The 13,648-nt window shown below is 33.6% G+C and overlaps 2 protein-coding genes across 5 annotated transcripts in view; one reads left to right on the top strand and one right to left on the bottom strand.

Annotated features, from left to right (window-relative positions):
• Positions 1 to 409: 409 nt before the first annotated feature.
• Lim3 (Lim3 homeobox protein) lies at positions 410 to 8,323 on the top strand. Its single transcript, XM_011066525.2, has 7 exons — positions 410 to 1,323; positions 1,785 to 1,959; positions 2,479 to 2,681; positions 2,929 to 3,121; positions 4,861 to 5,027; positions 6,093 to 6,305; positions 6,666 to 8,323. Exons 1-7 carry the CDS (start codon positions 1,080 to 1,082, stop codon positions 6,872 to 6,874), a joined length of 1,404 nt encoding a protein of 467 aa, XP_011064827.1. The 5' UTR covers positions 410 to 1,079; the 3' UTR covers positions 6,875 to 8,323.
• A 2,525-nt stretch (positions 8,324 to 10,848) lies between these two features.
• Positions 10,849 to 13,648, bottom strand: part of cnn (phosphodiesterase 4D interacting protein centrosomin) — a 30,030-nt gene continuing 27,230 nt past the window's right edge. For 3 of the 4 annotated variants that reach the window (XM_011066528.2, XM_011066527.2, XM_011066529.2), the window contains 5 exons: positions 13,267 to 13,554; positions 12,973 to 13,197; positions 12,690 to 12,890; positions 12,048 to 12,273; positions 10,849 to 11,863 (listed from right to left, as the gene is read on the bottom strand). In XM_011066528.2, coding sequence (XP_011064830.2) covers positions 11,652 to 11,863; positions 12,048 to 12,273; positions 12,690 to 12,890; positions 12,973 to 13,197; positions 13,267 to 13,554 — 1,152 coding nt within the window. In that variant the 3' untranslated portion in view covers positions 10,849 to 11,651. The remainder of the gene's footprint in view (positions 11,864 to 12,047; positions 12,274 to 12,689; positions 12,891 to 12,972; positions 13,198 to 13,266; positions 13,555 to 13,648) is intronic. The other variant, XM_011066530.2, reaches the window with a different exon arrangement.

Genomic DNA, 13,648 nt, shown 5'->3' on the forward strand with positions numbered 1-13,648 from the left:
CGGATTACATTCGCCAGCATCTTACTACAGACACCTTGACGCTCTTCGTTCAAAAGGATTAATATTGTCCACCATCAACGACGTGGTGTCTCCTCTCCTCCGTTTCTCCAGATCCCTCATCCTCTCATCTTCCACGCCGCGTTCGGGGCGCTCAACAGCACCCCAGCAACGCGGTACTCGAAGTCATACGGCGTTGGTGGCGTGCGCCATATTGGTGGGCGGTCGAGCATCCCTCCAATCGGCATCTACCGGACGCTGGCGTGGGTGCCGACCGCACCCAATAATCCAGGCATTTGCCCCACCAATCAGCCGCCACACCCACGAGTGTCACGTGCGCATAAGCAACATTGTTCCTGGTGAACCAGTCGTGCGCGTATCCTCGTACCGTGCTTGTCGTGACAGTTACTTTACGAGAGTGTCTTTCTTACGTCACGATATTCATAGAAGTGTTAATGCGATAAGATAAACTTGAGGAAATACGTCAGACTTGTTTGTTCGGATTATTGTAACTTCATAGCAAGCTTCATAGTACACGTCGATGTTATCCATGATCATTTAGGTGAAGTTCCAATCAAAGATATCGATTATGCACGTTGAGGAGTTTGAGTGAATTTCGTACGATTTCGTGAACTCCAAGTTTCTAATTGAAGACTAAACTGTGCAATTAAGATGGATTAAATGCCAATAGCAACTTTGAAGAGTTTACAATAATAGCCTCTGGAGATTGTTGACAGGAAGGCAGCAAGAAAGTTTTAATGAGATGTGTTGAAGACAGACTTGTAAGAATTAATAATTCATCTGAAGATCTTTTCGTTTAAAAGTCTGCAAATTTACTTCCACTAGATACATTTCTGAGACAATTAAGAAACTTGGATTTTTCAAAGATACTCTCTCCTTCTACCGTGCCTTATATGTAACCATTAGGAGGAAATATCGCATTGAATCTTTTATTGATAAAGAGAATCTCGAACAAAAAGAAGCATCGATATGCTTCATATGGAGTACCGCATTCGCTGAAATCGCAGGAACTCGTAGATAATAGCGGCAGCTGTGATTACAAGCTAAAGCGGGCGGCAGGTATGACTAAGATGAGACTGGAGTTGTTGGGATGCGAGACTCTTCCTTTGGAAGGGATGTATCGTTCGCAGCGGCACGACGTCCTAACTCCGCAGAGTAGTCCGGAATCACGCAGCGTTCGTCAAGAACAACGTAGCAATGCAGGGAGCGTCGGATCCGCGATATCACAAGGCGATATGTATCCGCTAGATCAGCCCACCTTCGAACTCGATCATCTGCCTCTACATATCCCAACGATCCTTCATTGTAAGTGTCGACGAAATCGTGTCCCGATTTGGTGGATAACTACAAAAGTTGTTAAAATTATCCGAGTTCCTTCACGGGAAAGAACGATTTTGCTGAAGTATCTAAAAATTTAGATAGCTACAGATCTGAAAATAATTCTGTTGGACCATCTTTATTCTGAAAAATATTTTCAGAGCATTTATATTATTGAAGATATTCATAGATATTTTTTACGCCGCAATTGAGATTGATGTTTAGTGTGATGTCTCTTGACAAATATTTAATCTATGTATAATAAACTGTATGAAAATAATAGTAATAAATTTAATATACATATAAACAGATAATACAAAAACTATTTTGTATATGCAGCTTGTATTGTTTTTCACAATATGTGCGTGTTAATTTAATATAATTATCATTAATAGTAATTTCATTTTATACTTTTTATTATATCCGTTGCATCGATCAATATGTTGCAGCCACGATACCAAAATGTGGTGGATGTCAGGAAGTTATTTTGGATAAATACGTTCTAAGGGTTCTGGAGAGGTGTTGGCATGCAAGGTGTCTTACATGTCGGGATTGTGGTGCCAGATTGACCGACAAATGTTTCGCGAGAAACGGCCATGTGTTCTGCAAAGATGATTTCTTCAAGTAAGCACCAATAATTGTTATCACGATATTACATATACACGTGCAAATTAATATTTCTAAAATATTATGTAGATTATGTAGATTTATATACGTATAAAATTAATTCTATACATAAAAGCATGTATCATTTATTACAATTTATAATAATATTTACTGCTAGTTATTCTTATTAATTTATTTTTGATCGTTTTTATTAATTTTATCTTTAAGAAAATCAGTTATAATATATACGAATACAATAACTGTATTTTTCTTAAAACCCTGAAATCTCTAAATTCTATTTTTATATTTTTGTCAATTTTTTATTTGAAATGTTAAACTATCACAGAATTATCTTGTTTAATCACATTTTAATACTATAAAGAAAAGATAATAAGAATAAAGAATAAATAAAACAAAAATAATGAATCATTCGATCGATTAAATTTGACGAATCGCGATAATTCCATATCAGCTGTATAGTTTTGTCATTGATGTGTGAATGTAATGTGAAAATATTGTATGTTGTTGGTGTGGCAGGCGTTTCGGGACAAAATGCGCGGGCTGCGGCCAAGGGTTGGCACCTTCGCAGGTGGTTCGAAGGGCGCAGGAGTTCGTCTATCACCTTACATGTTTCTCGTGCGCCCTTTGCTCTCGGCAACTGGACACTGGTGACGAATTTTATCTCATGGAAGATAGAAAGCTCGTCTGCAAGCCCGATTATGAACAGGCGAAGGCGAAAGGTAAGAAGTAACTTTTACGTAATCTTTTTTAAATTGTCAACAGATAGCATTTTCAAGAAAGAATTATTTCTCGTAACTCTCTTTATTTAAAATAATTTTCTATAGCAGTTCAGTACAATGTTTATGTTACTTTTTAGGATACTTTATTCATTATGATCAAGGCTGTATAACAGATATATTATTAATTGAATAATTAAATAAAATGTTTCCACAAGATATATAATATGTAATTTATATGGCACTTCAGAACTGGCAGATGGGGGAAGTATAGACGGTGATCAACCTAATAAGAGGCCACGAACGACGATCACAGCAAAGCAGCTCGAAACTCTCAAGCTGGCATACAACACCAGTCCGAAGCCAGCAAGGCACGTGCGGGAACAGCTGTCTCAAGACACGGGCCTCGACATGCGCGTCGTTCAAGTCTGGTTTCAGAATAGGTAAGAAAAATTGGAAGTTGGACTTACAAAAATTACGCACTGAATAATATTCATGGTGGAACACGATAGAGAAGTTAGAAAAGAAAAGATAATTTTAGATTCTGATGAAATTATTAAATTAAGAGAGAAGCATTGGCTCATCTCTCGTCATCAGGATTCTGCATTAGCTCTGATGTGGTCTGTAATATGGTTTCCGAAGCCCTTTATGGAAGCAATTAAGAGATTCGGAGATGTTGAGAGACATCCGTCCCCGAATATATTATCTCTTTCTACATAAAACATTTAATTCAATTAATGATGATAGAAATTAATTTTTATCAAAAATTAATTTCCAAAATAATTTTTATTCGAAAATTATGCTTCATGTATCATTTAATAATGCAAATAATGTAGAGACATTAGTTTTGTCTGGATTTTATAAATCCTAGAAATGAGTCACAGATTATGATAATAAAATTGACGAATGAAATTTGAAATCTAGACAGGAAAGAACGCTTTTGTAGTATTGCAGATTTAAAGTATCCAAATATTTAAGTATATGTAAATTTGAAAATGATTTTGTTGAATCGTCACAATAATTATGTAGAAAATTCGCATTATGAGCAATGCTGCAAAAAAATGTTGTAATACATAATTATTTTGAGTAGTCCAGCAAAATTTGTTTTCAAATCTGTGTGTGTATGTGTGTGTGTGTAGTTAAATTTTTAGATATTTCAGCAAAACCACTCTTTCTGTATATACGTGTTGCTAATTTTACTCAACTTTATTCAACATACCCAAGATCATGACACACCGCAAGCGCTGTACTTTGTAACTGTGGATACACATTTTTCTCTCTTATCGCTCAAGTAGCACTACGTGATATTGTCGTAGGGAAAGTAACGATCAGTCGCGAAAAATTCTTTTATCTATGAAAGGAGAATCCCAATCGCTTATCAGATGCGAATGTTAGAAAGCCCGTGAAAATAACATGACGGATAAGTAAATAAGACCTATCAATGGCTATAGATAAATATACTATATAACACGTAAATTCATAAAATTGTACACGTGCAATGTAGTTTTCTAGAAAAATCGAATCGATATTTGACGTAATGCGAGATTAATATCAGATTGTCGCGACGAGATAAGATACACATTCTTTCACTATTCAACGAATCAATAATGGAGAGTAGAAATTTATGAGACGTTAGAATATTTATCATAAAAAATCGAGTACTTATCATAACGAGTATGTTTATCATCCTACAAGTTATTCTTTTTTTTTTATTTTATCTATGTTCAGTATCAACCATTGAACACGTGATATCAAAGTAATAAAGTGGGAGATTTATCATATATATATATATATATATATATATGTGTGTGTGTGTGTGTGTGTGTGTGTATATTAATATATAATTATAAGTTTTCACTATTTATATTAGCACGATATCCAAATATATCAATAAAATTTTTAAATATTGTTTATGAAAAAATAATTGACGATTAAACGCAATGAGATATCTCAAATAACTTAGGATTTATATAAACCTATATTTTGCTAAATTATTATAAACATTTGAAAAATTGTTTCTTGATCATTTTTTTTAAGTTCAAATTAAGTATTTATGATACTTAATTAGTATTATTTCTACTATATCTATACTAGATCTTATTTCCGGAAGTTTTTGAAATAAAATTTTTTGAGAATTAGCTATTTAGTAATTGTTATTAATTATTCAATATGGTCTTTGTAGGAGGGCGAAAGAAAAGAGGTTGAAGAAAGATGCTGGTAGGACGAGATGGTCGCAATATTTTCGCAGTATGAAAGGTGCCGGTTCAGGTGGTCACTCGCCTAGACATGATAAGCTACTTGACAAAGATGAGCTAAAGGTAGATTTGGACTCCACCTTTGGTCATCACGGTGAGTTGCATTATTGCATTATCATTTTGTTGATATAAATACAAGAATGTCAATAAAAAGTACAGAAAGAATTGAAAGATAAGCATAATTCTGGTGTGTGTCACAATTTATCTCGATTCTATTACTATAAATACTATAGTTTGTAATAAATTGGTTCCTTCAACGTTGAAATAAAGTTTCTAATCAAATTAAAGTCTTAAGATTGAATTTTGGGAAATAAAAGATTTTTAGTTAAATTAGCATTTGTTGTTCGCTTAATCTTAAAAACAGATTTTAATACTAGTTAATTCCAAATAAACTTCTACTACAAAATCTTGATATAATGATAAATATGAAAACACAATAAAAAAAAATAATGAAAAAAACATTAGAAAGCATTGGAAAAAATTATGTTACACCAAAAAGACATTTAATAGCTAAATGTAATAAGACAATGTAAATATATGCTATATTATATAAAAATATGCACATGCAATTGGTAGCTATCATTCACAAGATGCTCTCTCTCTCTCTTTCTCCCATATAAAATAATTATATATCAAAATTATTTCTATAATAATCGTATCAGCCACTTCCGAAACAACCTAAACGAGCGCTGTATTATATGGTACCTGAGTATTCCCGAGTAAGAGCAGGTAATAGCGAGCATAAATTCAAGGATGGCCCGCAATCTTCCTGAAATCTCGGACACGGTGAGCCGGCAGTTAGCCTCCGCGATCTCCTGAATATTTGAGGAGATCGTCCTCCCCTCGGATAGCAGGCATCTGAGTACTGAGAGACGCAGATACAATGGATGCCGCAAGTCGCTGGCTCGACTTTCGACTTTCAACTTACGGCGTTAGAATGATCACTCGTTTCAAATAAATAGCTTCCGTGACTGAAAGCACCTTTTTAGTCATCTATTTTTAATATATCCTAATTCACATCGTTATATTTAATTTCTTTGCAGATCTCTAAGAATAGAATATTTATGTTATATTATATTATACCTTTGAAAGATGTAATACGCGTTCTCCATCTAATTGCTAGCCTGAAACCTAATGAAGATAAACGATCTGTTTGCAGACTTGAGTAACGATAGCTACGGAACAGTGGTGAACATGGGTCTGGATGGCGAGGGTGCGAGTCCAGGTGGTGGCAACGGAGCCGGGGGTGGACCGCCCCGCGGATACCTGGGTGCGACAACACCTCCGTATCTCTCAACGTCCAGATCGCCGTCCTTACCACCCCAGTTCCCATATCCGCCGGACGCTGGTCTCTCGGTTTATACCACTCTCGGTAAGTCCAACGTCAATTACTATAGCAACATACTTTTGAAAGATTACTACTCTCTTTCTATATCTTCAAGTCTTCCAAAACTGCCTCCTAACATTTCGCAATTTTTTAAATTTTTTCGCAACTTCTTCAGTCCTTCAATTTCGTCAACCCTCTTTCAACAATGTCAAGAGATTTTTGATTTTCGTAACGCTTTTTGGATTCTCTCAAATCTATCAATTTTCTCAGCTCTCATGTCAGTTCCCATTTTAAATGAGCCTTGGTCAATAATACACTCGGGTTGAGACAAGAAGAAACTCGAGCTTAAACTATTCTAGTGCGAGAGTCGCAAGTTTACGACTGACGCAAACCGTATGATTCCAGGGGGACCGGGCGGCATGGTGCCAGGACCAGCGTCGGATCTGAGTAACGAATCGAGTGGAGGCGGCGGTGGCGGCGGCGGCGGTGGCGGTGGTAGCGGTGGTGGCGGTGGTTACCCCGACTTCCCGCCGTCGCCGGATTCCTGGCTCGGCGAACCGCCACCCCCGCATGCTCACCATCATTCTCATTCCCATTCCCATTACGCCACATAACCCGCCAAAACCGCGCGTCGCCAAATATCACATAGAATAACGTGCTGGCGAAGCGGGGCATTCACTTGAGACCGTCGGTGTCGGCCTCGTCGTCGTTGTCATCCCTGGGGAAGCTGAAGAAGTCTTTCCCGATGTTACTTCATATAAAATAATAAATTTCGTAAAATTCATTAAATGTGTATACGTTCGACGCTTGATTCTGTTTTGATCTCTTTACTGCAAGGAAAATCTAAAATCTTTTTGTGTATATATGGAAGGTCAAAAGCAAAAATGGATTTTTATTTTTCATTAAAAATGATAATCTTTCAATTTATTACTTCTGATATTTTTCCACATTTTCATGTGGAATGTGTTATTTTTTTCATGTATATATTTCTTATTTATATAATATCTATATTTTTAATTTATTTTGAAGTGAAATTTATAGAATTTATAACAATTTATAATCATAATCATTTTAGTGATTTAACATTTGAATAATAGAAATCACATTTTCGCTTTTAAATCTTTTAAATCTTTTAAATCTTTTATATTATTGATTAGTGTTAGGATATCGATTAATGTTAGGATAAATTAATTTTTGGGTAGATCATCTGCGATAAATTGCGAGAAAAATTTCGAGACGATTTTCGATAATTGACATGATCTTCAACGACGACGGATTGTGCGATGCTCGTGAACGTCCCTCATGGTCCAAATCCGAGTTATTCTATGCTGGTATTTTACACCGTCCCTCCTCACGATCTTTCGTCATCCGAGCGACCGTATCGACGTCATACCCTTATCCTATATAGCACAGAAATATTGCAGCAACATAAAAATGTCCGTTTTAAAAATATTGATATGTAATGTTGCAGCAATATTACAACATAATATATATGCAATAATAGGTTTTGCGCACAATGGAGGAATACTTACAATATTATTGCAGAAACATTGTAATAATGTAGCAACATTATTACTAATCTATTAATGTAGATTAACTTTAATCTCGGTTCAACTTACTCTTCGCCTTTTTCTAATCTTTAAAATTAGAAAAGGACGAAGATAAATTGAACTGAGATTAAAATTAATCTATATTGGAAATGGACATTAATCGGATTTAATAATATTCGTAGTTAGAAACTAATCAGTCATTCCATTTTTCAAAGGAATATAGTTATAAGATTGGTCAGTTTCATAACTATATTATGAAACCCGATATTATGAAACCCGATATTATGAAACCCGATTAAGTTTGCCGTGTAAACGTGATCATTAATTCCTATTCTTCCATTATGTCCATTATGTTCCATTAGGTCCTTACTTTATTGGATTATACAAGTCAATATACAAGTCTTAATACTCAAAGTGAACTTTCTAGACGCACAAATCGATACAGTGACGTCATTCTTGTCTTTCTTGGACAAGATGACTCTTGTCAATTTGTGTCTCTTACTGAAAATATTTTAAATACTGCTGCAACATTGCTGAAGTAATATTGCAAAAAGAAGTCTTCGCAAACATGTTTCTGCAACATTGTATTGCAATATGCAACATTGAAATGTTGCAGCAATGTTGTTACAAGTTTCTGTGCGGTATGGGATGGCACACATACGATTCGCATTCGATACTACGACTAATCTAAATATATTTATGTACAAGTTCCTCGTTTTTCGAAGTTTGATTGTCGAATAATAATAGGAGGTAGTGATAAACGTGTCCCGGACTGTTCGCGGATCCATTCGTCGTGATCTATGCTAATCATTATTTCATTTTAGTCTCTAATGAGCCCAGAAGACAATTTGTAGAAAATGAGATGTCGAGATTTTATAACAAGACATGTGCAAGTTTTAGTTTTAGAGAAATGAGATATGACATACACATATATTTGATATTGTCTGAACGAATTCACATCATCATGACGAATGTGATCATCTGTATGATCGTATCACACTGTCTCTAGATCCGATTTTCATAAAATAAGTTTTTATAAAGTATCAAAGTCAATTTAAAAAAATATATATATATATATATATATAGAGCTTACACATAATTCAAAATTTGATAAATTTGCAAAAGAATGTATGATCCATTTTTTTCTTGTCAGATAGATTTGTTCTTTATATTTTCTTACTATCTTTAAGGTATTTAAAAGTATATAATTTCTTGGAATGTTGAGATAAAATGCTTTGTATAATCTAAATTACTATCTTATTGCTTTATGTTATCATCGAATAGAAGAAATAAGGAATTATTTCCGATAGACGATCAAAATAAAATAATTGTTTTTATTTTTATTATCATGAGCGATCTTCGAAGACTTGAATTCTGAAAATCGGGCATCGGACATATGTGATGACGATTTACTTTGCTTGCGTGTGACGCTAAAATCTTGACGTGTGTATTGTAAATAGTATGAATTATGAAAACCTGTAGGAAAAAGTTGGTCCAATTCATCTGATCTTATTACTTTCTAATTACCTTTGCATTATTAAACATAAAAAAAAATAAATCAAATTACGCCAACTTAGTAACCTTAATAACATAATTTATACTATATTCACGTGAATGAATACATTTTCATTTCTTTCGAATTAGATATTATATTGTATAGAAATTTTCTTTTTTAAAATTGAATATTCATGGATTGGAAACTTTTTCTTGCTAGTTAAAAAAAGATTGACGTGCAAAGATTTCAATATGCACAACAATGTTACGTTAAACAACATTCACTTAATTTACATTTGTAAATGTTTCTACAAATGCATATTGTCCATATTACCTCCACTGGATACGTTTTAATTATTATATTTAATATAAATTTGAAATTTATAAAACGAATGCAAAATCGCTACAATCTTTGAGTAGAATTGTACAATCTCGTGCATTCTTATGCTATTTTTGCGCGCCAATTTATGCAACCAACGATCAAAATTATAGTAATTTCGAACTGCACTTCGTTGCTTGACTACGAGGTCATGTAAGCCGTCGATAACTTGTAAGTGACTCGCGTCATTGTGTATACAGAAAAGAAATTGAAAAATAGTTCTCGAGTCATAAGTCGCAAAATATGTTGATAATCAAAACAGAAGAAAGATAAATTAAACAAATTGAACGTACGATAAAGCCATGCTAAATGAAATAACCATAGAATAATAATATGAATCTTAGATGAATTAACAAATTGAGTATCTTATTGTTATTAAAATATGTTCACAAGAATGGTAAAATGTTTCAGATAATGGCCAGCAGAATATTTATTTTGCGATGTTGTGAAAATTTTCTTCATAAAGATAGGACTATTCCTCTAGATTTAAAAGTGTAATCCAATCAACGCGAAAAAAACTTCATTGCAAAATAAACATTCGCGGCCATTATACATTATCATAATTTTTCTACAATAATATTTTCATGTATTATATTACCTCTTTGTTAAGAATATAATAAAAATAAGAGGTTTCAGGGTTTTTACACAAAAATTTTAAATAAATATAATATACATATACAGAATATAGCAGAAGAGGTATGCTTTGTGGCACTTTGCAATTTTTACGATTTCGTAATGAAGAAGATAAATAGAGCAGCAATAGATTGATTAATCCAAACGTCTCATATTATTATTAAATGGTATGTTAGCATGCAACGCGAGCGGCAATAGCGACAAAAGTGCAAGAATGTCATTGTAGAATTGTATATATCTCGGTACCGTTCCCAACTCTCTCCATTCCCGTCACGCTCCTTGTCCTCTTACATGCTCTCATACGTTTTACCAACGGATACGATTATCGCGAACGGAAGGAAACGGTAAGAAAGGTATATTAGACTTATAAGAAAGATTAATGTTGTACAGTATTTCTCTCCGCTCCTCGCCGGATGTGCGGTCGAAGGAATTCGCGTGTCTGGCGCAGTTCATAAACTTCACATCACTATGTGAGTTATTACGGATCTTTATATTATTATCTAGTCATGGAGTGATAATAAAAATTCTATCATAATCTTAATTTCTGTGCGTGGTTTTATTCCTATTATTCTCATGTATCAAGTATCAAAGTGTGCGGCACATTACCAAGTGTGGTTAAACCACTTCGGAAATGGAAGATGTAGATCATCGAATTCAAAAGCAGAAATTCGAAAAGCTAAATATAATCAACATGATGTACATACTTGTGATTGACGCACATTCTGCATATCAATGGCACTTTATTCATGGTGATTATGTACAGATGCTACATAACGATATATGAGTTATAATTATTATATGTACACACATACGTAAATTTCTGTTATTCATAAAGCAAAATACGTCAGTAAACGAAGACAGGATTTGATATCGACGTTCGCGCCGTATTCAGTACTTGGAAGAACTTTTCCACAATGAAAAAAAATCTACAAAAATGTCAAAAATATCATGCGCGTATTCTGTATAAATATATACAAATCTCAATGTACAAGTTCATCTTAAGCTCTCTTTCATTACATTTTTTGTATTCTTTTTTTAAATAGCGAAAATAGGTTCTCCTGTGTATGAAAATATTTGTCGCTTAGAAAACTTCTTCGTTTAAAAATTTCGTAATGCCTGAGTATTACATTTTTTTTTGTACCAATGTATCGTTAATTCTCTCATCTCGGGAAAAATGTGAGAAGAGATAAATGAGAAACGCAGATAAAATACGGTACATTGAATGAACAGTAAATCTATGAGAACACAATTCAACAAGTAACAACTTCCATAGTTCTACTTCCTTTTTCACTTTTTGTGTAATATTTTTTTATTTATCAGTCAGTCTGTAATCTCTTAATTGTCCAAAGGTTCATCGAATGTCCTCGTCTTTTTTAGGATACTTCTTGTAACCATAAGCTGTTTTATTATCGCTTTTTCAACGTTTTTCTTATTCTTGTTTGAAGCTGATAAGTGTTCAAATGTATCTTCCAGAGCTTTTCTAGTTTTCACTAGTCTTCGTTTTAACGCTTCATTCTCCTGTTTTAAAACTTCCATCTCTTCAAGACCTATAATTGTAACATTAAAGAATCATTTAAATTATTTTAAAATAAATTCAAAAGTAAATATTATTAAATAAGACTAATTATTTTCAAATAAAAATTATAAGATAAAAATAGTTTCATAAGTTTTTAAAAACAAAAAGGATGTAACATATTCATAACATTTTAAACAATTTTTTTCAAAACACACCTTCTATCGGTAATGGACTTTCACTGTTTGAATCTTGAGCTCTATGATTACCATTGTCTTCGTCGCTTAATAAATTAGTCATAGATTCTGTGATCTTTAATGTATCTTTCAAAGGTCTTGTTGTGGTAATAGCAGCATCACTTTCTATTCCCAAATCTGGCGAACAACTGGATTTGCTGCGACCTCCGAGTGCAGAGTAATTCATCGGTTGCCAAAACTGGGAATTCTATAATAAATTAGAGAAATCAAAGTTCAAATCTTATTCTTATTAAATCTTCTTTCACAAGCTTGAAAATTTTAAACAAACAAGTTTATAAAATCATAAAATATCCGTAATTTATAATCATATAAATTAATCATAAATAATGCAATTTATAAATCTTCATACTAAAATAATAATAGCAATTTATGGAACATTTTAAATGTGTAATAATATGCAATGTAAAATAATATATGCATGTTTATTATGTAGCATTACATGCAATTATTGAAAGGTTTATTGCTGAAGTTTAGGGTATCAATTACGTATAATTCGCAATTGTTAAAAGTGGACAATGCACTCATAAATACAATATCCACCTTTAATATATTCCGCAAATAAAAAAATGCATTAGCATTAAGAGAAAACGGCGAGCAACTAACATTGTAAGGTTGATATTCCTGTAGAATATCGCAAGTTTGTTTAAGCGTAGCGTCCGTGGGTATCGACGATACGCCGCTCGAACTCGCCGTCGAATCGCTAGCCTCGCACATCGCCATGTGTCTTCTGAATTCTTTATTAGTCGTTTCGAGTTCTTGCACTCTTGCTCTATGCGAATCGTTGATCTGATTGAGATCGCATATCTGTGTACGGCGATGTTACATCACATATTAGTGCTGACACACACCGGAGAACACTTTCATAAACTAATTTAACTTCGTTTACCTCTTTGCTGAATTTATCGTGCAGCGAACGAACAGCCACGTCGTATCGATTCTCCATTTTTCTTATATCTTGCTCGAGTTTCAATTTGTCGTTCGTTAACTTGGTGTTCTCTACAAATATTTGACTGTGCGAAAGAGTGAGATGATCTAATTCTTGTCTGAGGGTGGATATGGTTGCTTTGGCAGTTTCGGTTTCTTCCTCCAGCTGTTTAATTCTCGCTCGCAACTGAAATGGATCAAATAACTGCAGTTCTGTGACATTCTTATAATCAATGTAAAAAAGCAGCACACTTACCGATTCGTTTTCTTTGTTGAGTATTAACAGAGTTTCTGTAGTCTTTCTTTCGGAGTTTTCCTTGTACTGTAAAAATTCTGTTTTTTGTTTGGTAATTTCACTCGCCATTTGTTCGACATCACTGATCTTTTTCTCCAATTGTGTCTTGCGAATGCAATTCTGCTTGTTCTCCTTTCTTAACGTGTGGAACTCGTGTATTCTCTTCTCCAAAGAAACTTGTAACTTTTCACAAAACCTTTGAGACTTCTCTAATTTCGTAATAAACAGCGTTAATTTTTCATCAGTGGTCTGTAAATAAAATTCAACTTTTATAATTATAAATTTCTAAATTAATGGAATATGTTTATATCATAAATTATTTTTAATAATTCATATACATCAA

This window comes from Acromyrmex echinatior, chromosome 7, assembly GCF_024713525.1.
Source record: "Acromyrmex echinatior isolate Ae372 chromosome 7, ASM2471352v2, whole genome shotgun sequence".
Taxonomy (NCBI): domain Eukaryota; kingdom Metazoa; phylum Arthropoda; class Insecta; order Hymenoptera; family Formicidae; genus Acromyrmex; species Acromyrmex echinatior.

Excerpts from the sequence above, each read along its gene's own strand:
- Lim3 (XM_011066525.2), top strand. The coding sequence starts at position 1,080 with ATGACTAAGATGAGACTGGAGTTGTTGGGATGCGAGACTCTTCCTTTG. Across the intron at positions 1,324-1,784 it reads TATCCCAACGATCCTTCATT|CCACGATACCAAAATGTGGT; the intron begins GTAAGTGTCGAC and ends AATATGTTGCAG. Across the intron at positions 5,028-6,092 it reads CTCCACCTTTGGTCATCACG|ACTTGAGTAACGATAGCTAC; the intron begins GTGAGTTGCATT and ends ATCTGTTTGCAG.